Source organism: Podarcis cretensis (genome assembly GCF_951804945.1).
Source record: "Podarcis cretensis genome assembly, chromosome: 3".
Lineage (NCBI taxonomy): Eukaryota > Metazoa > Chordata > Lepidosauria > Squamata > Lacertidae > Podarcis > Podarcis cretensis.
Window position 1 is genome coordinate 12,936,806 of NC_137172.1, and position 26,410 is coordinate 12,963,215.

Here is a 26,410-nt window from a genome sequence, read left to right on the forward strand (position 1 = left end):
GCGCTGTGGGTTAAACCAAACCACAGAGCCTAGGACTTGCCGATCAGAAGGTCGGCGGTTCGAATCCCCGCAACAGGGTGAGCTCCCGTTGCTCGGTCGCTGCTCCTGCCAACCTAGCAGTTCAAAAGCACGTCAAAAGTGCAAGTAGATAAATAGGTACCACTCCGGTGGGAAGGTAAACACCGTTTCCGTGCGCTGCTCTGGTTCGCCAGAAGCGGCTTAGTCATGCCGGCCACATGACCCGGAAGCTGTACGCCGGCTCCCTTGGCCAATAAAGCGAGATGAGCACTGCAACCCCAGAGTCGGCCATGACTGGACCTAATGGTCAGGGGTTCCTTTACCTTTACCTGATTTGCACTTACTATACAATTCACAAACATGGAATGTAAACTGAATAAAACAAGCATGCAAATTAAGTGAAAAACCTAGTATGGAGGCACCCCAGAAGCATAGCTTTGGAGTTCTGTACAAACAGTTTTCTGGGAATTTGATGCTGGTGGGGGGTGGGAATCCTGCTTGCCTCCGTTTATGTTCTGCTTGTGCATCCATGAACAAATATCACCTGAGTCATTAGCGCTTTCTCACCGACTTTTGGCCCCTGGAACTTCTCACCACTCCTCGCCTTGTATGGTGACCTCAGTCAGGAGAGACAGGGGAAATGTGTCCTTGTCAATTCTCCTCGACCTCTCAGTGGCTTTTGATACATTGGCTGAGTTAGGGGTGGGTGGCCCTACTTTGCAGTGGTTCCGGTCCTACTTGGGCGGTCATTTCCAGAGGGCGATGCTTAGGGAGGGCTCTTCAGCCCCATGGAGCCTTCAGTGTGGGGTTCCTCAGGATTTGATTGTTATGTACTGAGTTGAATAGGATCCAAAATGCAGCTGTCTGATTGGTCCTAGAACAACAGGATTCAGAATGCAGCAGTCTGATTTGTCCTAAAACAATGCAGCAGTATGATTGGTCAAGTGCTGGCATTGACCAATAAAGACTTAAACCGCTCAAGGACCGCCTATATGACCCAATCTGGACCCTGCAATCATCTTCTGAGATCCTTTGTTGTGTGTCCCCTCTACATGAGGTTGAGAGGGTGGCAACATGAGAATGGGCCTTGCATACCGCCCTTGCATACTCCTAAACATTTTTTGAATCTAAGTTTGGCCTCATTGAGGGGCAGTATTTTAATATGAATAGGAAAATGCCCCTAAACATTTTTTTTTGGGGGGGGGGAGCACCAGTGGCGTAGCGTGGGGAGTGCAGGGGGGTCCGACCACACTGGGCGCAACATCTGGGGGGGGCGCTCGCACTCGCAGCTCTCTGCCCCTACCTGGCAGGGGCGCAAATTACTTGCCTTGCCCCAGGTGCTGACAACCCATGCTACGCCACTGGGGAGCACTGACAACAATATTTTTGGGAAGCAAAGTTAAGGAAACATCAATAGAACACAATTGCTGCATTGAAGAAGAATGTCCTTCTACACATGCAGCTATTGTGGGTGTAAGTTTGCATCTAGAAGGGCATTTGCCCCTGTATTACAATGCTCATCTGGGTTCCAGTGAACTGGCTGGATGCATTGTTTGATGCAAGTGGGGATGTGCTTAGACTAGGGTTACCAGAGGACAGTCCCCGGATTTGCAAATAAGTCCCCGGGCAAATTCCATCCCCGGAATGTCCCCGGATTTCATCTAATGTCCCCGGGAAACGCAGCAGCGGCAGTCTCAGCAGCCCGGAGCAGTTGGCTCTGGCTGGCTTCAGGAGCTGCTCGGAAGTCCCCATATGATGGTGGTGCAGGGGCTCTAAGATGCAGCTTCTGGGCTGCCTCCACCTTCCCTGACCCCAGCAACTAAGCTGTGAAGGGAGGCTTCATTCTGCCTATCGGAGCAGGCTCCCTGTGCTGGTCCAGGGGGGATGTTACCGTGGGGCGAGGTCCAGGACCTGAGTTGAGGGTCGGCAGACGGTCCTCCTCGGGCGAAGCGGGGTCCACAGCGGGAAGCCGGGCAAGGACAGGAACTCTGGGGGTAACAGGACTGGATGCTGGCAGAAACAGCTCATCAACGACGTTGCTCCCGCAACCTGGGACCGGGCTGACTGGCCTTTATCTTCTCTGAGGCCAGGGGCGGTCCCGGCCCCCAGGAGACCCGCCTCTCCTGGCCTTAAGGCGAGCACTCCTCCTGGGAGAAACCAGTTCCCTTCGCCTCTCTGCCCTGAGCCTCTGCAGTTCAGGAGAGGCTGAAGGGCCCAGGGGGAGACTCACCTGCAGGCACTGAGTCCTCAACCACCTCTGGAGCCAGAGTGGATTCACCTGGTTCCTGCTCCTGAGGATCCGGCACAGGTGCAGGCGCTTCAGAATCAAGGCCCTGCCCCAGTTCAGCCGGCCCTGGAGGCGGGGACTCCTGTGCAGGCTGGGATTCCTCCGGTTCAGCCTCTGAATCGGATTCCCAGGCCATCACAGTCCCAATTCCTACTTGCGTGCAAGCAGGAGCAGGGAAGTGATCTCTCAGCTGTGAAGGGAGGCTTCACGCTGCCTATCAGAGCTTGTGTGCAAGCAGGAGGGGGCAGGGATCTCTCAGTTAGGCAACAGGAAGCCTCCCTTCCCAGCTGAGGGATCCCTGCCCCCTCCTGCTTGCATGCAAGTAGGAATGGGATTGGGGCTGCCCTGATGGGAAGGGAGGCATCGCGGTGCCCAAGCCTCGCCACCGCTCTTGGCCCTCCTTCTCCACCTTCCATGCCTGACGCACCGCGCACCGCTTCCCCACCACCACCAGCAAAGAACCAACAAGTTAGGGGCTGCCCAGACTCATGGAAAAAGGAGATAGAAGCCTCGGAGGAAGGGGAAATGTGGTGGTTGAGGTCAAGGCGGCGGCTGCCCCTCTGCCACCACCATTGCTGTAGTATCAACGTCCTGAAAGAGTAGTATTTGATTGATTGATTGATTGATTGATTGATTGATTGATTGAAGTGTCCCCGGATTCATTGAAAAAAATCTGGTAACCTTAGCTTAGACCCCAGAGCAAAGGAAAGGATAAGCACCACAGTACAAAAAGCCAAAGCAAGGAATTATCTCCCTATGCGGTAATGACGCAGGCACTGTAGGCACACAAGGTTGGCTGCTGAATACTGAACACTGAGCCATGCAACAAAAATATCAGGAATTAGCAACTCACTTGTCACTAGTATTTAAATAGCACTCATTCCTGGCTTCATGGCATGAATCCCTAGGGTAACAGAACACAACTGGAAGTCAACTGAATTTGAGAAGCAAGTAAAGTAAGGCCAACTGTGGTGAAGGGCTTGTGGAGTCCAGCGATGGATTCCAGGCATTCCAGTGACCACAGATAATGGAAAACCTTGATAAGGTGATTGCTAGAGGCTGCTAATGTTTTGGAATTTTAAAAAAAAAATAGAGAAGGTAGGAGGAGAAAACTGGCAGGTGGCTGAGTGGCAAGTCCTTGAAAGAATCAAGAGACGCTCTGGAAACTATCTTGCCTCTTTCAACCTGTCATTTGGACAATAAATAAATAAAAATAATTTGAAATATGACCCCACAGTTTAGGCATAAAAGGTTCCTATGTTAGGGTTGCCGTACGTCCAGGTTTTCCCAGACACGTCTGGGAATCGGACAGAATTTTGGCATGCACAAAAAGATGTGGCAAATCACATTCTCCTCTCTTCCACCAAAAGTCTTTACACATGTGCCAAGAGATACAGAGGAAAAGAGGTAGTTGTTACAGCATAGAGCTGTAGTCTGTCACTCTCCTTTTTGCACATGTTCAAAGATTGTGCAGGAGCAGAGAACTGTACAGGTTTAGAGTGCAAAAGCTGCTCTCAAAATGGAGAGATGGCTTTTTTTTTCTCTAGGGGGGAAGGTGAGTAGAGATATTTGATTAAGTTTGCATTGAAAGGCAAGCCTACCTAATTTGCACTCTGAAACAATACGGAACCTGAAACCCATCCAGCTACCTGTCAAAATATTCACTGCTCCAGATTTCGCAAGGCTGTTCTCCAGCCACGCATTGTGTACAATCAAAGAAGCATATCCTAGAGTAAATTTTAGATTTGAAGAATGAAAAGGCCTTATAGACTAGGCATTCATCTCCATAGTCAAGTACATAGCAAAGCCTGGTGATTGGCAGGGATGGCCAAAACCAATGAATATGCCATTGTCCAGCACCTGGATAACCTAATCAGTTTCCCAACCTTTGGTCTCCAGCTGTTTTAGAACTACAATTCCAATCATCCCTGACCACTGGCCTTGCTAAGTAGGGATGATTGGAGTTGTGGTCCAAAAACAGCTGGACACCCAAGGCTGGGAAACACCTAAATCACCTAGAACAGGGGTGGGGATGCAAGGAAGTTCAGGCCAAGGAACACACTTAATGGACCATCAACAGCTTGAGAGAACTGCTGGGGTAGCCCTCTTCTGCCTTCCCCAGAGCTATGTGTGGAGAAACCTCTGGCTTTTGCAAGGCTAGAATATGCCTACCATACAAAGAGGAGGCTCTCATCTGTTGCCCTGCCCACTTTTGTCTCTGCCCCCAGAAGTGGCCTCTGGAAGAGGCCCATGACCTCATTTGACCTCTAGACCAACCAAGTTCACCCACCCATGACCATTACTAACTTGAAACAATGCACCCTGCTTCAGGGAGTCTATATCAGGTGTAAGGATCCAGCCCTCCAAATATTGCTGAATTGTTGCCCTCTAGGGGTTGTCATGGGACGCAGGTGGCGCTGTGGGTTAAAGCCTCAGCGCCTAGGGCTTGCCGATCGAAAGGTCGGCGGTTCGAATCCCTGCGGCGGGGTGCGCTCCCGCTGCTCGGTCCCAGCGCCTGCCAACCTAGCAGTTCGAAAGCACCTCCGGGTGCAAGTAGATAAATAGGGACCGCTTACCAGCGGGAAGGTAAACGGCGTTTCCGTGTGCGACTCTGGCTCGCCAGAGCAGCGATGTCACGCTGGCCACGTGACCCGGAAGTGTCTCCGGACAGCGCTGGCCCCTGGCCTCTTAAGTGAGATGGGCGCACAACCCCAGAGTCTGTCAAGACTGGCCCGTATGGGCAGGGGTACCTTTACCTTTACCTTTTAGGGGTTGTCATGGGACAAGGGTGGCGCTGTGGGTTAAACCACAGAGCCTAGGACTTGCCGATCAGAAGGTCGGCGGTTCGAATCCCCACAACGGGGTGAGCTCCCATTGCTCGGTCCCTGCTCCTGCCAACCTAGCAGTTTGAAAGCACATCAAAGTGCAAATAGATAAATAGATAAATAGATAAATAGATAAATAGATAAATAAATAAACGGCGTTTCTGTGCATTGCTCTGGTTTGCCAAAAGTGGCTTAGTCATGCTGGCCACATGACCCAGAAGCTGTACGCCGGCTCCCTCGGCTAATAAAGCGAGATGAGCGCCACAACCCCAGAGTCGGTCACGACTGGACCTAATGGTCAGGGGTCCCTTTACGTTTACCTTTAGGGGTTGTCATTGGCCATGCTTGCTGGGGCTGATGGGAGTTGTAGTTCAGCAACATCTGGAGGACCGAAGGTTCCCTACACCTAGACTATGTAGCCCAGGTATTCCCCAACTCGGCCCTCCAGCTGTTTTGGGACTACAATTCCCATCATCCCTGACTACTGGTCCTGTTAGCTAGGGATGGTTGGAGTTGTAGTCCCAAAACAACTAGAGGGCTGAGTTTGGGGATGCCTGGTGTAGCCAATGGCAATAAGCATCATTGCCACGTTTGTTGGGTTTCAGTAAAAGTGGTTGCTTGAAAATATGGGTGTGTTCCATGCCATTCTTTCCCTTTAATGCCTCCATCCCGTTAACATATGTGTGAATAAGAATCCTCTGTATGTTCAGGTGAAAGTAGGAATGGACCATTCAGTCTATTTTCTGTCCATGCCAGCTGTGCATGTGTTCATCCCTAAATCTAATCTGTCTTGTTTCCACATTGATCCGTGATATATTCTTTTAATGTGCCATAGAGCCTGTTGGATACTCAATCAGCCACTCAACAACTGTAGTGGTGAGGTTTCCATCTCTGCTTTGTAGCCACTGCCACGGCCAGAAGATGTACATTGGCAGGAGGTGCAGAGGTCACAAGACTACTGCTGCTCTCAGCTGCTGGGTCTGGCTTGCCTAGTGGTGAGAGGCTCAGCAGGTGCAAGGCTAGCAGGAGGAAGGGGGTAGCTGTAGATGGTGAGAAGATTGAAGTCTCTCCTATGACCCCCCCCCCATTCACCTCCTTGCTGCAAACAGCAATCCCTCACTTCACGGACTTAAAGGGGTTTTCTTCCTCAAGGACATATTCCAGCCAAACAAACAGGCCTGAGGAGGACAAAGGGTAGCGCTAGAGAGAGGGCATGATTTGGAAGAGGTATTATGGCCTTGAGTTGCAAAAGGCTGGGCTGGATGAACCCAAAGCCGGAATTAAGATTGCCGGAAGAAATATCAACAACCTCAGATATGCAGATGACACAACCTTGATGGCAGAAAGTGAGGAGGAATTAAAGAACCTTTTAATGAGGGTGAAAGAGGAGAGCGCAAAATATGGTCTGAAGCTCAACATCAAAAAAACGAAGATCATGGCCACTGGGCCCATCACCTCCTGGCAAACAGAAGGGGAAGAAATGGAGGCAGTGAGAGATTTTACTTTCTTGGGCTCCATGATCACTGCAGATGGTGACAGCAGTCATAAAATTAAAAGACGCCTGCTTGACAAACCTAGACAGCATCTTAAAAAGCAGAGACATCACCTTGCCAACAAAGGTCCGTATAGTTAAAGCTATGGTTTTCCCAGTAGTGATGTATGGAAGTGAGAGCTGGACCATAAAGAAGGCTGATCGCCAAAGAATTGATGCTTTTGAATTATGGTGCTGGAGGAGACTTGAGAGTCCCATGGACTGCAAGAAGATCAAACCTATCCATTCTGAAGGAAATCAGCCCTGAGTGCTCACTGTAAGGACAGATTGCGAAGCTGAGGCTCCAGTACTTTGGCCACCTCATGAGAAGAGATGACTCCCTGGAAAAGCCCCTGATGTTGGGAAAGATGGAGGGCACAAGGAGAAGGGGACGACAGAGGACGAGATGGTTGGACAGTGTTCTCGAAGCTACGAACACGAGTTTGACCCAACTGTGGGAGGCAGTGGAATACAGGAGTTCCTGGTGTGCTCTGGTCCATGGGGTCATGAAGAGTCGGATGTGACTAAATGACTAAACAACAACAACAAATTATGGCCTTGGGAGAGTGCTGGGTGCGAGATAAAGGCCAGAGGAGGGGGGCAGATTCAGCCCCTGTTTGAAATAGAATGATGCGCCATCCCATTCACTCGGTCCAAGCACACTGTAAGTCCACACAGCCAAAGAGGCACTGTCCAGATCCCTCAAGAACAAGCTGAAACTTGAAGCACTCGATTGCAGCTGGCCCAGGCAAGTAATGTGCAGAGAATGGTGACGTTGGTCACAGATGAGCTTCAAATCAAAGACTCATGCTTGGTCTTCAGATCTACCCACCCTGGAAGATTGGCAGATGAAAGTAATGGACTATATGGAATTGGCGGAAATGACTGGCAGAATCCGAGACCAGGGAGAAGAGTCGGTGGAAGAAGATTGGAAGAAATTTAAAGATTATTTACAGAAACATTGTAAAATTATTGAATGTTAAAATGATGTTGGAACAAAACGAAGTGGTCTTAGCAATAAGGTTAAAAGGAATATGTAAAAAGGGATTGATATTAGATGAAAATTCAAAATTATAATATGTGAAGACAAAGAATTAAGAGAATATAGAGAGTGTATGGATTTGCTGAATTAAATATTTGAATTGTAATACAAAAAAGGGAGGTGTGAGGAAGTCATGAAAATAAGTAAATGAACTGTAAGATATAGAAAGAGGGCTTTGTTTTTAATTGTTTCTGTTCTTCTTAGTGTTTGTATTTTTTGTGTTTTCCTTTTACCATTTTTGTAATTTTTTTTCTTGTGAAAACTTTAATAAATATTACTTTAAAAAAAAAAAAGACTCATGCTTGGTCTTCACTCCACAAGGCTCTTCAGAAGCCCCACACCAATATGAAGGGGAGGAACCGAGAATCAACCCAATGGACGAAAGAAGGATCTAGAATATGAAGTCTGTTATCATCCAGCAGTCTATGCTGGTACAGTGACATCTAGTGTAGGAATATAGAACTATTAAGTTTTATGTGATACATACTAGAAAACCCGCCCTTTTTAATGTAAAAAGAAAATAGTTCAGAAGCACAGATCAAGGCAAACACTTTTGCTTATACTATCAGGGGCTGCTTCAAGCTCCTAGTATTTTCTATCTTATGTTTTCTTATAGCACTTAACCTTCCCTTTTCCTCTCCTGGGAGAGAAAGGATCCAAGCTGGCTACGATGTGAAAAAGAATGAGTCTTCATGCAGTGGCAGAGAAGGGGAATTATGTGATGCCTCCCCTCCCCCTCCCCACTGTCTCCAAACCTCAGAGCCTGGGAGAAACAGCTTGGATCCACCCCACTAGTACAGCCATTCAGCGGCTGATTGAATATCCAACAGGCTCTTTGGCACATTAAAAGCAGCTGCTTCTTGCTGCAGCTTTCTTGTGGGGGGGGAGGTTTATTGGTAGCAGCCGAGGTCAATGAACTGATTGTAGCCTACCTGCTAACCTCAGGTGCAATGGAGAACATGAACTGCCTATTGGATCAGGTCAAAGGCCCTTCTGGTCCAGCATCCTGCGGCCAATCAGATGTCCATGGGAAACCAGCAAAGCAGGATTCAGGCACAAAAACACTCCTGCCTCCTGGGGTTTCCAGCAGCTGCTATGTGGAAGCAATGCTGTTGACCCCCAGTCAGCACTCATTCCCAGCCTCTCTCCTTACTTACAACCAGCCTAGAGGTGGAGCACTGCCTGTTAGCCCCCTCCATGTTGACTTTGTAGAACTCATCAGGGAGGTGTTGGCAAACGCTCCTGGGGGGGGTGGCAGACCCCCAGTACCTCCAAGCGTCTCCCAGTAGGCTCGTCTCTGAAATGGCAATGTCCCTTCACTCCAGAGTGCCCCTTTGAGACACTTCTCATATGTAAAGTGCACACAAGTCTTCTGGCATCACACAGAAAGAAGATAGAGACATCCATAGGTCTAAGCTACATTATACAGTGGTACCTCTGGTTATGAACTTAATTCGTTCTGGAGGTCCGTACTTAACCTGAAACTGTTCTTAACCTGAAGCACCACTTTAGCTAATGGGGCCTCCTGCTGCTGCTGCGCTGCTGGGGCACAATTTCTGTTCTCATCCTGAAGCAAAGTTCTTAACCCGAGGTACTATTTCTGGGTTAGTGGAGTCTGTAACCTGAAGCATCTGTAACCTGAAGCATATGTAACCTGAGGTAACACTGTATTCACAATATATGCAGAGACTCCATAATCACGTCTGTGTTCTCCAAATTCTGGCAGAAACAGAAAGCATACAGCAAAAGCGAAAGTACAGTCCAATAACACTCTCAGACCGAAGAGCTAAGACAGTCTTCTGTTCCCACGCTCTTCTCAGACATCTCATGTGATTTATACTAATCACACTAACCAGCATCGGTTACTGTATTTTTCGCTCCATAAGACGCACTTTTTCCCTCCTAAAAAGTAAGGGGAAATGTGCGTGCGTCTTATGGAGCGAATGGCGCTGCACAGAGAGGGAGAGCTGCACAGCGCCTCTCCAGTGAAGCGGGAGGAGAAACGGAAGGGGCTCCATTACTCCTCCCGCTTCGCTGGAGAGGCACTGCGCAGAGATGGAGAGATTTTTTTTCTTGTCTTCCTCCTCTGAAAACTAGGTGCGTCTTACGGTCGGGTGCGTCTTATAGAGCAAAAATACGGTACGTAAAATCCTAACAGGAAGATGGGGATGAAAGGAGAAATAGTTGGCTCCACCTGCAATTGACCTCTTTGACTTCTCCCCTACCCAATGCCAATGAGCACCAGCCTCCACTGAGTCAGCTGCAAGTTTAGTTAGCCTTTGAACATGGACTTTAGGGGAGCATCACCTTCTCCTTTGCCCCAGGCGGCCAAATGTCTTGGACTGACCCTGCTCAATGGAAGATTACTCAAAGCAGGGATTTGATCCTGGGCTTGCTACATGCAAGCAAATATTCCCTACAATGCACTGGCTTTTATGGCCAGGGAGAACTATAAGAGACCTTGAACTTTCCTCAGTTATGACCTGCTGAGATAGCATTGGGTGTCATAGCCCCGCCACACACATTTGAAATGTATATTGGGTGCTTTATTTACATCTGATTCCATCAGTGGATCAATCCTGGGGATGTGGAAATCTCCGAGATTACTTCTGCTCAGGTGACAGTGACGCAACACAACAAGAACCCTTTCAAAATACAAGTTTGCTCCTGTGGATTCACATGAAGTCGGGCTGCTGCTTGATAAAATTAGCTGCACCTTCACCATCATCATTTGTGTTTCCATGCTGAAGAATCTGAACCCTGATTAACAGCAACCGATATCTGGGTTGGCGTTTTTTTTGGATAACTTTTATAGGCAGACTTCCTATGCATTTTTATGGCCCTTACCATCATTGTTTTATGCATTTATGCTGCTGCCTTAAAAAATAAATGGGGGGAAATCTACTCATGGACCTGTCAGCTCTGACTCTCTTTATGCTGCCTGCTATTGTGGGTAGGGCTGTTGGAGAATTCTGATGAGAATGGAAATAGGAGCAGAGATTGCCACTGTTTGTTTATTTGGCCCATGTCTGGAATGGAACTCAGTCCAGTGAGTAGATTATGGCTCCTTCCAGCTCTACAATTCTGTGATCCTTCTGCAACAAATGTATTCACTGGTACAGTGGAACCTCGGTTGTCGAATGCTTTGGAAGCCAAACAATTTGGAACCCGAATGCCAACAACCCAGAAGTGAATGCTTCCGTTTTCGTACAATCTTCCAAGACACGTTTCTCAATTTTTTCAATGGATTTTGCCAACCAGCAACTGCACCTAGGTTGGCTAACGTTTTGGAAGTCGAACAGTCTTCTGGAACGGATTACATTCGACAACTGAGGTTCCACTGTAGTCTAAATGTGCAAAGAGATCAAAGTGGGTGGAGAACTCCACAACTGTGGTGCCACCAACAAAATAAATCCTGGGCCTAGTACCCTTGCTAGTGATGGGCCATGAAACAGGAAGCTCTGGAGCTGATCTCAGAGTTTGGGTAGGTTTGGATGTGTGCAGATGTCTAATTGCATGTCTTTTGTGCCTGGCTGTTTGGCGGCTCTTGTGGCTTGAGAAAACAACAACAACAAAGTAGACCTCACAAGGCTGAAGTCTTCCTGGCCTAGGTGGGGTGGGTGAAGCAATGCTTCACATCCACTGGCCTCACCCTGGCTACAAGCCTTGTAGAGCCTGTTGATGCCTGGCTGCATGCAGTCAATTATCACACACTCCTCCCTTTGCCCACCCTTGCAATGGCCAGATAACATGTATTTGTTAAATAGCCCGTGCTCTCTTCGTCTCTTGAATCACGCGCCAAGCTGCCACTTAACGCCTGATCAATAACGATTAATAATTTGGCGCCTTCCATTTGTTGTGTGTGCGTTCCTTTCTTCTTTCACGCCATTACTCCAGAGCCTTCCCCAAGAATCTTTGCTCCGAACACACTGTCCCTTTTCTTTGCAATGAAGCTACAAGCCATTTATTATCTAAATAACTCCCATGCACTCTTGAGTGCCTTTGTGTTGGAGGGGCAGCAGAAGGGGGGGGGGGGAGTGGGGCGGGTAGAGGCTCCAGCAGCTTTAAGTGAGCCTCTTTGTTAGCTATTCCCCAGCAGACATTTAAGCTGGTAGGACTGGAGTGTCCTAAGGGGAACTGAGTGAGAGCACTGTCTCGAGCCCATAAATCTGCATTAGCTATGGTGGTTCTGGCAGTGACTTGTGTCACTGCATCCAAAGTGGCGTTGTAAAGGCTATATCCATCACCAAACAGAAAATCCATCACCTAGCAGAAAAAACATAAGATGAAGTCTGCTGTATTAGGCCAAAATCCCAGTTTAGTTTGCAGTGGCCAACTAGATGCCAATGGTAAGCGTGCAAGCAGAACCTAACTGAAACAACACTTGACATTTCCACCATCTGATATTCAGAGGCAAGGTGCCTACAGCAGTGGAGGTAGAACAGAGCCCTCAAGGCTGGAGTCCATGGACAGCCTTTGTTGTTGTTTAGTTCTTTAGTTGTGTCTGACTCTTCGTGACCCCATGGACCAGAGCACACCAGGCACTTCTGTCTTCCACTGCCACCTGCAGTTTGGTCAAACTCATGCTGGTAGCTTCGAGAACACTATCCAACCATCTCGTCCTCTGTCGTCCCCTTCTCCTTGTGCCCTCCATCTTTCCCAACATCAGGGTCTTTTCCAGGGAGTCTTCTCTTCTCATGAGGTGGCCAAAGTATTGGAGCCTCAGCTTCACAATCTGTCCTTCCAGTGAGCACTCAGGGCTGATTTCCTTCAGAATGGATAGGTTTGTTCAGCCTTATCTTCTATTAATTCATCCAATCCTCATTTAAAGCCATCCAAGTTGGCGGCCATTGCAGCTTCCTCTGGCAGCGACGTCTGTAATTTAACTATAAGCTGTGTGAAAAGGTATTTCCTTTTCTCTGTCCTGAATCTTCCAAAAGTCAGCTTTGTTGGATGCCCACAAGTTTTGGTGATTTGGGGGTGAGAGGAGGACAGTGTTCTATCCAATTTCTCCATTAAAGGCATATCATTTCATAAACTTCTATCATGTCGCCTTTTCCTTGCCTTTTTACAAAGTCCCAAATGCTGCAATTTTTTCTCGTGGGGGAGCTGCTCCACCCCCTTGAACATTTTGATTGCCTTTTCTCCTGAAGTTTTCCCAGCTCTACAATCTCCTTTTTGAAGCCGAACGACCATAAATGTCTACAAGCTTATGGACCACAAGCTTAACATGAGTCAACGTTGTGATACAGCAGCAAAAAAAAGCTAATGCTACTCTAGGCTGCATCAACTACAACTAATCCAGAATGTGGCAGCTAGACTGGTGACTGGGGTTGGCCGCCAAGATCATAGAACACTGGTCCTCAAAGACCTACATTGGCTCCCAGTACATTTCTGAGCACAATTGAAAGTGTTGCTGCTGACCTTTACAGCTCTAAATGGCCTCAGCCCAGTGTACATGAAGGAGCATCTCCACCCCCATCATTCAGCCAAGACACTGAGGTCCAGCGCCGAGGGCCTTCTGGCGGTTCTCTCACTGCGAGAAGCAAGGTTACAGGGAGCCAGGCAAAGGGCCTTCTCGGTAGTGGCACCCGCCCTGTGGAACACCCTCCCATCAGATGTCAAGGAAATAAAAAACTATCTGACTAGAAGACATCTGAAGGCAACCCTGTACCAGGAAATTTTTAATGTTTTACAATTTTTTATGTGCTGGTAAGCCATCCAAAGTGGCTGGGGTATAAAATTAATAATAATAATAATAATAATAATAATAATAATGTCCAGATCAAGGGAAGTAATAGTAAAACTGAATTCTGCCTTGGTCAAACCACACCTGGAGTATTGTGTCCAATTCTGGGCACTGCAATTTAAGAAGGATATTCAGAAGCTGGAAGGTGTGCAGAAGAGGGCAACCAAGATGATCAAGGATCTGGAAACCAAGCCTTATGAGGAAAGGTTGAAGGAGGTGGGTATATTTTGCCTGGAAAAAGGGAGACTGTGATGTGATATGATCGCCATTTCCAAATATCTCAAGGGCTGTCACATGGAAGATGGAGCATGCTTGTTTTCTCCTGCTCTGGAGAGTAGGACCTAAATCAATGGCTTCAAGTAACAAGAAAGGAGATTACAACTAAACATCAGGAAGAACTTTCTGATAGTAAGAGCTGTTCAGCAGTGGAACAGACTCCCACAGGCGCTTGTGGGCTCTCTTTCCTTGGAGGTTTTAGAGCAGAGGTTAGATAGCCATCCATCATGGATGTGTTAGCTGTGATTCCTGAATTGTAGAGGGTTGTACTAGATGACCCTTGAGGTCTCTTCCAACTCTACAATTCTATTATTTGTACGGCAGGAGTTATTATACAAATCAGGAGTTATAGATCTGCAGAGGTTGACTTTTCATTTCTCGGGACCACGTTGTATGTTACATTGTGTTCTGTAGATGTCCATCCCATATAATGAAGTCCCCCAAATGCGACAACATCTAAATACATTAACTGGCTCACATTCATCCTTCGTTATCATTGCGCTTCCTATTCCCAGGCCAGAAAGGAAGGCTGGAGCTTGGAGTCAGGAAGTGAACTATTGTTTCAGCAATGGTAGAAGTTCAGGCAGGGAACCAATGTAGGACCAGGAGGCCCCACCGCTTCCAGGCTCTCAGTCAGGTCAGGGCCCATGCAAGTTTTTCCATGTGCTTTGTTCCATGTAACTATTGGGACTAATAACTATTAGCGATGGGGAAGAATTTGATTCAGTTGACAATTAAGGCAAATCTACCTAATTCACACTTTCTGGAACAGCAGAAGAACAAAAACACAGCCACGCTTTGAAATTCACACATCTCTGAATTTTGTAATGCAGTTCTTCGGCCAAGTTATGTGTGCTGAATTGTATATGCTAGAATAAAGCATGCACAAAAAGGCATATATTAGAGAAAACATACAAAAAACTCATTATATTAGGGGGGTTTAAGGGAAGTGACATACGAATGTGCACAGTAGGAGAAATTAGTACTAAAATGTTGATGAATTTTCATAAGGACTTGGGGGAGGGGAGTCACGCCCTGATGTAAAAATCTGGATTTTAGATTGGAAAAATGAGGAACTGACTGAAACCAAAACTGGCAGATTTGCCTGTTCTTAATACCTTTTTGAATCATCCATAAATCTGCCTCACCCTGAAATAGAGAGAGAAACTATCTATATAAGAATGATCCTCAGCCTTAAGAGCCATGAAATTACAGGAACTGGCTGTGTGATTTTAAAAGGATGTTTACTACGCCGTGTGGCTTTCATTCCCACAGCTAAATGTGAAATAGTAATGGGAAACAGGAGGCCTGTGGGTGGACTAAGATGGAGACCGAGGCCTGCGAGAAAAAAATATTTCAGCGTTCTGAGGACAAGCAATTAATTTTACTGCTGTTTCCAAGCTGTGTTTGCCTAGCTCCAGCTATGAGCATCAGATTGCACACCATGTTTTTCCTCTCATAAGCAGAAGAATGCATGAAGAACCCAGCTGAATTAGGTTGAAGATTCACCTCATCCAGTACTCTGCTCTCACAGTGACCAACCAGCTTGAAAGCTTATATCTGAGCATGAGATCACTCTCTCCACTTGTGATCCCCAACAACTTGTACACAGAGACATACTGTCTCTGACAGAGGAGGTAACACACAGCTTTTGAGGTGAGTAGATCTCCACTTATTGCATCTCCCATCAAGCTACCTATCGGTTCTGACTTTTAAGAACAGCAATTATGACACTTGGTTTGATGCTGACTTTGTGTAACGTCAACCGTCCTTGCACAAACTTCTCTCTGCTGCTGGGATTATGCATGCTTTCGTAGCAAAAGCTGAATGATATAATATTTGCATTATCAGCAGGCTAAGACAGCATCTTAAAAAGCAGAGACATCACCTTGCCGACAAAGGTCCGTAGAGTTAAAGCTATGGTTTTCCCAGTAGTGATGTATGGAAGTGAGAGCTGGACCATAAAGAAGGCTGATCGCCAAAGAATTGATGCTTTTGAATTATGGTGCTGGAGGAGACTCTTGAGAGTCCCATGAACTGCAAGAAGATCAAACCTCTCCATTCTTAAGAAAATCAGCCCTGAGTGCTCACTGGAAGGACAGATCCTGAAGCTGAGGCTCCAATACTTTGGCCACCTCATGAGAAGAGAAGACTCCCTGGAAAAGTCCCTGATGTTGGGAACGACAGAGGACGAGATGTTTGGACAGTGTTCTTGAAGCTGCTAACATGAGTTTGACCAAACTGCGGGAGGCAGTGGAAGACAGGAGTGTCTGGCGTGCTCAGGTCCATGGGGTCACAAAGAGTCGGACACGACTAAACAACAACAACAAGAAGAAGACTTGTGATCCAACAGAATGAGGAACCAGTGAAAAACCAGGAATCCCCCAAGATTATGTGTTGCAAGCATGCAAAAAAGAGATATGCATTCTCCTAGGGAGGGCAGATGTCAAACACTTCTTCAAATGCTAGAGGAAAGAATAAGGATAATCTGAGAAGGGAAGCTGCTTGCAGCTGACGCTTTCACGGATGGGTTTGGGAGTTCCCTGGTATGGATGAGTAACATGCCCACCCACCCACTGAAGACCGAGCTGCTATTTACAGCCGTGCCCTTTAAATGCTAACTTCCGAGAGAAGTTGTTAACTCAGAATGTCAGAGATAACACATTAGAAGCGGAAGGATAAATGTCCTAGCCACAATGCTACACCGTCTCCCTCTCGCCAGCAAAGTCAGGTCAACAGCTCATCTGCTTCGCTGTCCTTTTCACACAGTGGCCAATCAGATGTCCGTGGGAAGCCCACAAGCATCATAGTACTCTACCCAGCTACACCCCCAGCAACTGATTTTCAGAACCACACTGATTCCAACAGAAGAGGGAGAACACAGCCGTGGTGGCTGGTAGCCCTATCCACCATAAAATTATCTAATCCTTTTTGAAAGCCATCCCAAGATGGTGGCCATCACTACTTCTGGAGCGCCCTCCGGATGTTTTGAATGACAGCCCCAGCCAAGGTAGATGTTTATCTAATGATGGAGGATTACAAATACCTAGCAATGGTATTCCTCTCCCTTTATATCTGGGGACATGGTTGCTGCTCACTGACCATCTTTAAACAGTGTGAACCTGGAAGAACTGCTAGCAAACAGTAAAAAGGTAAAGGACCCCAGACAGTTAAGTCCAGTTGCGAAGGACTTTGGGGTTGCGGCGCTCATCTCGCTTTACTGGCCAAGGGAGCCGACGTTTGTCCGCAGACAGTTTTTCCAGGTCATGTGGCCAGCATGACTAAGCCGCTTCTGGTGAAACCAGAGCAGCACACGGAAACGCCATTTACCTTCCGGTCGGAGTGGTACCTATTTATCTACTTGCACTTTGACGTGCTTTCGAACTGCTAGGTTGGCAGGAGCTGAGACCGAACAATGGGAGCTCACCCCGTCACGGGGATTTGAACCACCGACCTTCCAATCGGCAAACCCAAGGCTCAGTGGTTTAGACCACAGTGCCACCCACCACAAACAGTAGTGGCTAATAAATAGAGCTGTGCACCAGAAATTCCAGATTCAAATCACATCATCTCCAAGATCTCACTTTGGCAAGCCTGTCACAGTCCAAGCCTCCTCCTTAGCTACTGTATTAATTTTATGGTTGCCCAGCTTCCCTCCTTCCTTCCTTCCTTCCTTCCTTCCTTCCTTGAAATTCATCTCCCTCCCTCAAAGGCAGATGTGAACAGAGAGCTGATGTCATTACACTTTAAATTTCATTTTGTTTTATGTTAGGTTCTGTGTTGTTATTACTATTACTATTATTTGTTGCACTAATAAGGTTTTAATGATTGGATTGGATTGGATTTGCCTGTTTAATTGATTGTTGCAGACCATTCAGGGAACTTGGTTGATGGGCATCTAGAAACATAGCAAATGCAATATGGAGATCAATAACACCTGCTGATCTAGCACAGAAGAAATGCTAAATTTTATTACTGTGGTGCAGCAGTTGGGGTGATGGGCTAGGATGTGGAAGACCTGGGGAGGCAAGCGTTCAAATCCCCACTCAGCCTACTGAGTGACCATGAGCCATTTGGTATCTCTCCGCCTAACCTACCTCACAGGGTTGGCGTGAGGATAAAATGGAGAAAGCAAAGCACAATGGATTCTATTGAGATAATTAATAGGCGTGACGTGGCTAATTACTTTACGATCCCAATTAGCCCTTTACAGCGGTCCGGTACGCTTCCTCAAGCTGCGTCATCTGCTCCGTTCCGTCACGCCTTGCAGAGTAAAAACATAGCGGAAAAAGCTGTTGCTGCTGCTGCTTAGATCCAGACAAACACATAAGGCACTTGTGTGTCCATTTATCAGTTCTTTATTGCGACATTCCTCAGACATACACTCCAGGACTCCTCGCAGCCATAGCTACTGCTTCCTTCTCCCTCAAAAACAAAGGAACAGAGAAAAACTCCTCCCACCTTCGAAATTACACGTCAGAATGTGAGGCGTCACAGAACATCTTAACCCTGTAAGTTCTGAATCCCAATTATGCCATTCTTTTATTATTTGGCAGAAGCCACAAATAGCACTGTTAACAGTGCTAAATATTTATTATGAAAGATTAGGCCTTGGCTGTCATCTTTATCTGTAACACCACGCATGCAAACTTTCATATACAAGTTGGGCAGGAATACAAAGGATTTCGTCCTGCTCCTACCTGCATCCCCAGAAGGAACCTAACAGAAAAGAATCCGTATCTTTTTAGATAGTGTGACATGTTTTATGGTGCCCTAAAGGCCAGTGTTATTCACACTGACAGTGGCTTTTATTGGAAAGGTTGATTTATAGGGCATGTGAGCAGTTGCAGTCTGAGGTGAAAAGAACTGGATCCCCTTCAGTCAAAGCAATTAGCGTGTGCAAATCATGTACTAAGTAATCCTCTGATGAATGATTCTACAGTTCTATTTATGGGGCCGGCCCTAGCACCAGGCAAAGTGAGGCAACTGCCTCAGGCGGCAAATGCTGGGAGGCAGCAGGGATAGTCTCCCAGGTGTTCCTACTTAACAGCAACAATAGTAATAATAATAGTAATAATTTTCTTATTTATATCCCACCCATCTGGCTGGGTTTCCCTAGCTACTCTGGGCGGCTCCCAGAAGAATAGTAAAAACATGATCAAACATTAAAAACTTCCCTAAACAGGGCCGCTTTCAGGTATCTTAACCACTTAAGTCATGCCCTATTGTTGGACAGAGATGTGTTTATGTTACATGGTCTGTCCTGCACCCCTCATTCATTCATTTAATATACTACCTTTCATCTGAAGGTCACCAGTTTAAAACATAAAAATGCAGAATAAAAACAAAATACATAACGTATTAGCAAAAAAACAATACCTCCCATAACCCACCCATCCCAAGCTGTTGCCCTCAGATTTGGCTACCTGACTGCCATTACTGAGGTAAGATTCCAGTATCAGTCCAGTATTTTTCTGGACTGGAGGGGGGCACCAACTTGCTCTTTCCCTCACGCAGAAATGTATCTTGTGCTGACCCTAGCTTCTTTTGAAGAGCTAGGGACTGAACTGCAATCTTTAAATCAATGAGCTGTACTAAAAATAAACAAAATATGGATGTATAGTAGGGATGGATGATTCTGTCGAATTTGGTTCCTTCCCATATCTCCTTTCCCCACACTTAAGTTCAGTTCTCCGCATCAATTTGCTTTTTCTTAATTACTCGTGGAAATTCATCAATTAACTACATTTTTTTTCCTTACGGACACATTTTTGTATGGAATTTTGCCTAACGTGCTTGTTTTCTTTGCAAAACAGTTCTCCCCAGGGCTTTTTTATTCAGCTGGAACTCATCAGAACTCAGTTCCGGTACCTGTCAGGTGGGTGCTACGATAGCACTGGTTCTTCCTAATATATAATGCACTTTTCTACATTATTTTCACTAAGGTCTGCTTTTTTCCGAACGCTTTACCCCGGTATGCATTGTTGCTGTACTGTACCTATGACTTATTGAATAATACAAAAACCCATTTTAAAGCTGTTTTTAAAATAATATTATATTTTCATGTATAATAGTGTACTTCTAAGCACATACAGTGGTGCCTCGGTTTACGAACAGCCCTGTTTATGAACTACAGTGGTATCTCAGGTTACAGATGCTTCGGGTTACAGATGCTTCAGGTTACAGACTCTGCTAACCCAGAAATAGTACCTCGGGTTAAGAACTTTGCTTCAGGACGAGAACAGCAATCACGCGGCGGCGGTGGGGCGGCAGCATGAGGCCCCATTAGCTAAAGTGGTACCTCATGTTAAGAACAGTTTCAGGTTAAGAACGGACCTCCAGAACGAATTAAGTTCTTAACCCAAGGTACCACTGTATAGTGCAATGTAAGCTTCCCATCAGTGGAAGGATTTATGCTACTACAATGGATCTTTCTTTCCTCTTTTCCTACTGCATAACCCTTGTTATGTACTGAGTTGAATAGGATCCAAAATGTAGCAGTCTGATTGGTCCTAGAACAATAGGATTCAGAATGCAGCAGTCTGATTGGTCCTAGAACAATGCAGCAGTATGATTGGTCCGCAGGAGCCACCCAATCCAGCTCCAGGTGGAAGTGAATCTGCAACCTGATTGGCCTACAGGAGAATCCCAGAATTAGCCAATCACATGCAGCCCATTGTGTAAATAATGAATATAAAGCAGATATTTTGGGGGAACTTTCATTCCTCGCTACTATGAGCTGAATAAAAAGCATGAAATCCACACTCGACTCTGAGTATATTTCACCCCTTACATCTGTTTGGGAGATTACTCTGACCCCCCAGAGCAGATTTGGAAAAGGCACAGTGCATGCACACAAGGAGGAGAAGGGAGGAAGTCTTATTGCACAGGCAAAATTCCTTGCACTGACAGTAGGGGGGAGTTGGACGCCATCTTTTATTTTCTGCAAGCCACTCTGAGTACAAATATTATTTGTGGAAGATCTGGTATATACATAAGCCTGACTTTGACTCCAAGAGGAAGAATGAACAATGAAGCAATAATACGAAGGACTTCATTGCACTGAGCGAATTGTTTCAGGATTTCTTCCAGAAATATTAAGTCCAAAAACTCTCTCATTGTTTCTTTCTTTCTTTTTTTTAGGTAGAGCAGACAGCTAGAGACCCACCCTGTTCAAGGAGTGGATCCTTACTGATAGGAACTCCACCTCACACTGTAAATCATCCAGACAATTAATCCCAGTTGGCACAACTTGAAGTCCCTAAGAGTTTCGCTTTCTTAGAAGAGGACATTTGAAAAGAATTTGCTCCACCCTGCATCGCTTGCCAATCCAAGGAAGGCTCTGTTTCATTTCCCAGAGGTAACGATTCTAGGAAAATTGTCCTGGTGGCTCGGAAAGCAGAGAGCACAGGAAGTGAGGATTTTCAGACCTGCCTGAGAAATGAAGCCAACTCACTGGAAAGAAGCCATTGGACACATGTAAGATAAAACATTTGCTTCCTCTTCACCAAGGATGACTGCTTAGGGAACAGAAGAAATTAACGAGCGAACATTCCCCACACATGAAATCAAGGGTTTAGCATGGTTTGTCCTTTTCAGTACGAATTGTGAACTTGGGAGTGGGAGACCTTTCTTTTTCACTCGTCCAGGGCAGCCTTCCCTCGGGGGGATAATTTGTTGAGCGCTCCATGCTGGATGTGGGTGAGCTGGATTTCCCCACTCTTGGAATACTGGCAAACATTGAAAATGGTACACCCTTTGTTCACGGAAGAACTTGGACTTCAGTTTTTGGAAGAAGCAGCTTTCCTCACAAACCACTGTTGGGAAGTTGCGGTTAAGGAGATGTTGGTAATGTTCTTTCCAGCCCAGTACGATAGCTTCCACATCTGAAATCCAGCATCGCCTGAGCTCTGCGAGTGCGGCTTTCTCCCGGTTGAAGTGCAGAGTGTTTGAGGACCGGGACATTCGCAGAGAAACCAAAATGCTTCTTTACAAAGCTGTTGTACTGCCAACCTTACTGTATGCTTGTGAAACATGGACCACTTATAAATGCCATCTCCAACTCCTCGAAAGATTCTATCAATGGTGTCTCCGAAAAGTTTTACACATCACTTGGGAAGACAAGTGTACTGGAAGAAGGAAAGACCACCGGTGTCAAAACAATGATTCTTCAACATCAGCTTCATTGGACTGGTCATGCTGTGCAGATGACTGATTATCGTCTTCCAAAGCAACTACAACACTCCGAACTAAAAAAATGGAAAGCATAATGCTCGTGGTCAACAAGAGGTTTAAAGACTGTCTCAAGGCAAATCTAAAAAAAAAAGTAGTATAAACACCAATTGGGAAACACTTATTAGAAAATGTGGCACTGGCTAATTGCTTTATGGCCCAATTAGCCCCAGTTTATAGCTTTCTTCGGTCCGGCACGTTTCCCTCAGCTCAGACCCTTCGTTCCGCCACGAAAGTGCAGAGTAACACAGCGGAGAAAACTGTTGCTTCAGATCCATTAGCCTTTATTACAGCAGAATATTTACAGCTCAACATTTCTTATATTTCCCTGGACTGCAAGCATTCATGGCTGCCTCTGCGTCCGTCTCTCTCAGGCAGCAGACACACAACAGTGAGGAACGACTCCTCCCTCTTTCTGAATCACGCGACAGGAATTGAGGGACGTCACACAGAACTCTTTAACCCTATGAGTTCTGAAAACACTAACAACACTTGCCTGCAAAAACTCCAATTGGAGAACAGCCTTTACCAAAGGTGTCATGGGCTTTGAAGACACTCGAACTCAGGATGAAAGGGAGAAACGTGCTAAGAGGAAGGCACGCTTGGCAAGCCCTCACCGTGATCAACTCCCGCCCGGAAACCTATGTCTCCACTGTGGAAGGATGTGTGGATCCAGAATTGGCCTCCACAGTCACTTACGGACTCACCGTTAAGACCATGTTCATGGAAGACAATCTTACTCAGCTACGCGTGATCGCCAAAGAAGAAGAAGACGACTTTGGGGTAAATTTGAAAAGCATATTTAGATATGATGTTGTAGTCTTTCCCAATAAAAAATAAATAAAAAATCACACTCAATAAGCCTAAGTCCATAAATTTGTCTAATGTAGATCTTTGGATCTTGGTAACTGCAGAAACAGAGTATAGTCTGAAGACACGTGAGGCCATCACTTTCCTGGAGCTAAGCAGGTCAGGATCTGGTCAGTGCCTGGATAGGAGACTACCTGGCAAGCACATGCATACTGACTTGGGTTCCATGCCACCTGAGATATAAATGTTAGAAAATAATTAAATTCACAGTCTTGTGAATCGGTTTCCTAATTAGTTTCCCGGTCATCTGATCATTCATTCATTCTTTTTTTCAGTAAATGTATTGTTAATGATTTGTTGTGCAGCTTCTGGGTGTCTCCTCTACCGGAAGTGCCCATGGTGCAAGGGGGACAGCATTTCCGCTGGATGCAATGACTTTGCTGCTGGAGAAATGCAATTCTTCCTCTAAGTAGTATGTCCATTTCTGTTGAGAGCGCTGCATCAGCTTAAGATCAGACATAGATAGTCAACTTACGTGGGAGGGAAGGAGTAAAGGGGAGGGAGCGAGGGAATGTTGCATACTGAATTTAAGGCTGGAATAATGAGACACTTAGGCGAAATGAAAATTGATAGGATTCGTCCATCCCCTAAAAAAGACCACGGGTCCAAATGGCTTCAGTTCTCGTTGCAACTGCACAGACAGCATTTGAAAGCGGTGAAGGTCCTGTGTGAGTGCCTGGAGGCGGTTGGAGGATGGATGGCGGCTAACAGATTGAGGTTGAAGTACTGTTTTGGGGGGACAGGGGGTGGGTGGGTGGGGATTCCCTGGTCCTGAATGGGGCAACTGTGCTCCTGAAGGACCAGGTGCGCAGCCTGGGAGTCATTATGGACTCACAGCTGTCCATGGAGGCACAGGTCAGTTCTGTGTCCAGGGCAGCTGTCTACCAGCTCCATCTGGTACGCAGGCTGAGACCCTACCTGCCCACAGACTGTCTCACCAGAGTGGTGCATGCTCTAGTTATCTCCCGCTTGGACTACTGCAACGCGCTCTTGGTGGGGCTACCTTTGAAGGTGACCCGGAAACTGCAATTAATCCAGAATGCGGCAGCTATACTGGTGACTGGGAGTGGCTGCCGGGACCACATAACACCGGTTCTGAGAGATCTGCATTGGCTCCCAGTACGTTTCTGAGCACAATTCAAAGTGTTGGTGCTGCTCTTTAATAGCCCTAAACGGCCTCGGTCCTGTATACCTGAAGGGGCGTCTCCACCCCCATCATCCAGCCCGGACACTGAGGTCCAGCGCTGAGGGCATTCTGGTGGTTCCCTCGCTGCAAGAAGTGAGATTACAGGGAACCAGGCAGAGGGCCTTCTGGGCAGTGGCCCCTGCCCTGTTGAATGCCCTCCCTTCAGATGTCAAGGAAATAAACAACTATTTTACTTTTAAAAGACAACTGAAGGTGGCCCTGTTTAGGGAAGTTTTTAATAATTAACGCTGTACTGTTTTTAACACTTGATTGGGAGCCACTCAGAGTGGCTGGGGAAACTCAGCCAGATGGGTGGGGTATAAATAATAAATTATTATTAGTAGTAGTAGTATTTGTAGCCCGGCTATCCAAAATACCACTTCATCTGGAGAGGACAGGGATTAAACCAGGGCTTTCTGTATGCAGAGCAGCTGCCATGGATGTATTGGGGCCCCTTTCATGTTCTTCCCTTTAAAGGGCAGCTCCTATAGCTCAGCTAAAGAACACAAAGGCACTCCAAGCTGGGGAAAGTGCTGACACAGGGAGCAAACTGACTAACGCACGAGTGCATTGAAGAGCCTTTGACTACAGTGGGCTTTAATTCATGCCCTGACACTGCCAGCGCGCTCTGCATGCCAAGCGGCTCGGGCTCTTGACTCCTGAGTGCTTCTCCCTGGCCTCCTTCGTGCTGTTGCCATCAGTCTCCTCCTTTCCTCTTTTCTCCTTCGCGCTTTCTCAAAGGGAGTAGGACGGAGAGCCTGGAGCCAAAAACAACTGATGGAATAATAATAATGGGGGTGGGGGGAGTTCATTGCCAGGGCAGCCTGCGCCTGATCCTCCCAGCGACGTGGGGGTGGGGGTGGAAAGATTGCAACGGAGGCCTTCTGAGGGCACAGGGATGGAAATGAATAGAGAGGTGAAATATACTCGGAGTCGAGTGTGGATTTCATGGTCTTTATTCAGCTCCTAGTAGTGAGGAATGCAAGTTCCCCCGAAATGTCTGACTTAAATATACATTATTTACACAATGGGCCGCATGTGATTGGCTAATTCCGGGATTCTCCTGTAGGCCTATCAGGTTGCGGCTTCACTTCCACCTGGAGTTGGATTGGGTGGCTCCTGTGGACCAATCAGACTGCTGCATTCTGGATCCTATTGTTCTAGGACCAATCAGACTGCTGCATTTTGGATCCTATTCAACTCATTACAAAACAGAGGGAAGGATAGGCGAGCATTCCATAGGAGCCTGTGGGGAATCTGGGAAACACAACACACACACACACAGATGAAAGATAGTGTTCTATAGTGGTTAGAACACAGCATTCCAAACTGTGTGTCGGCTGCAGGGTGTAGGTGTGTCACACAAACACTCCCCATGCACCTCCCGGGGCTGGAAAGGGGTTAGTTGAACCTCCGGTTTGCTAGTACAACGGAATTACTGTGTCGCGAAATGTTGCATGTCTAAAAAGTATGTCACAAACATGAAAAGTTTGGAAAGCTCTGGGTTAGAGGGTTGGACTTAGGACCTGGGAGACCAGGGTGAGCTTTGGCCTGTCACTGACGCCTAGTCGAACCTACCTCACGGGATGGGCAAGGTTATAGCACAGACGTGGTGGCTCTCGCCTCTCTAAGGATGCTCAGGCTCCACAAACTGGCTCCACATCCTCAGGCTCCACAAACTGAAATGCTTTCATTGCCAAAGGACAAGCAACAGCAAGATACACCCACAGGACCTGATTCAACTACAGCACTCAAGTCAGAGCGGATCCGAGCAACTTTGTCTGCAAAGTGTGCTGCAAATTTTTCACAGTGAGCTGTCGAGTGGGCTTTCTTGTACCGTACTTTTCTCTCTATAACATGCAGATTTTTTCTCCTAAAAAGTAAGGGGAAATGTCTGTGCGTGTTATTGAGCGAATGTGTGGTCCCTGGAGCCGACTGGCCCGAGTGCAGGGGCAAAAATCAGATCGCGCGAGAGAGGAAGCTGTTGCTTTCCTGCATTCTGCCTCAGGGTCTTACTGCCCACCCTCTTCTGTTTCGGTTGCTGTTTGCTCAAACGGAACAAAGAGCAGGCAAATCCCCTCCCCTCCAGGCAAGCAGAGGGGAAAGGAAAGGATCGCGTCCTTCCTTCTAATTCCTCTCCGTGCTCCGGTGCTGCTGCGTCCAGGGAAGCATTTTAGGGACTCGCAGGCAGTCGGAAAACATGTAGGTGGGGGGGGGGGAGAGAGGGCTGGCTTGGGTGGATGGGTGGGGGAAAACTTTTGTCTTCCTTTCCTCCCTCCCGTTAAACCCCTATCCTGCATTGTTAGCCAGCTGCTTCTCTGCACACCCCTCTCGTGCTCCTTGTCCCTTCTGTGTTTTTCCTTCCCTCCCCACTTAAAACGTGGTTACAAAGCA

General features: G+C 46.9%; 1 protein-coding gene across 2 annotated transcripts in view; it reads right to left on the bottom strand.

Moving 5' to 3' along the window:
- Positions 1 to 26,410, bottom strand: part of ACYP2 (acylphosphatase 2) — a 67,948-nt gene that overhangs the window by 25,419 nt on the left and 16,119 nt on the right. The window contains exon 4 of one of the 2 annotated variants that reach the window (XM_079969101.1): positions 3,159 to 3,209. The exons of the other annotated variant lie outside the window; for it this stretch is intronic. Within the exon in view, the coding sequence (XP_079825227.1) occupies positions 3,159 to 3,209 (51 nt within the window). The remainder of the gene's footprint in view (positions 1 to 3,158; positions 3,210 to 26,410) is intronic. 2 annotated transcript variants of the gene reach the window in all.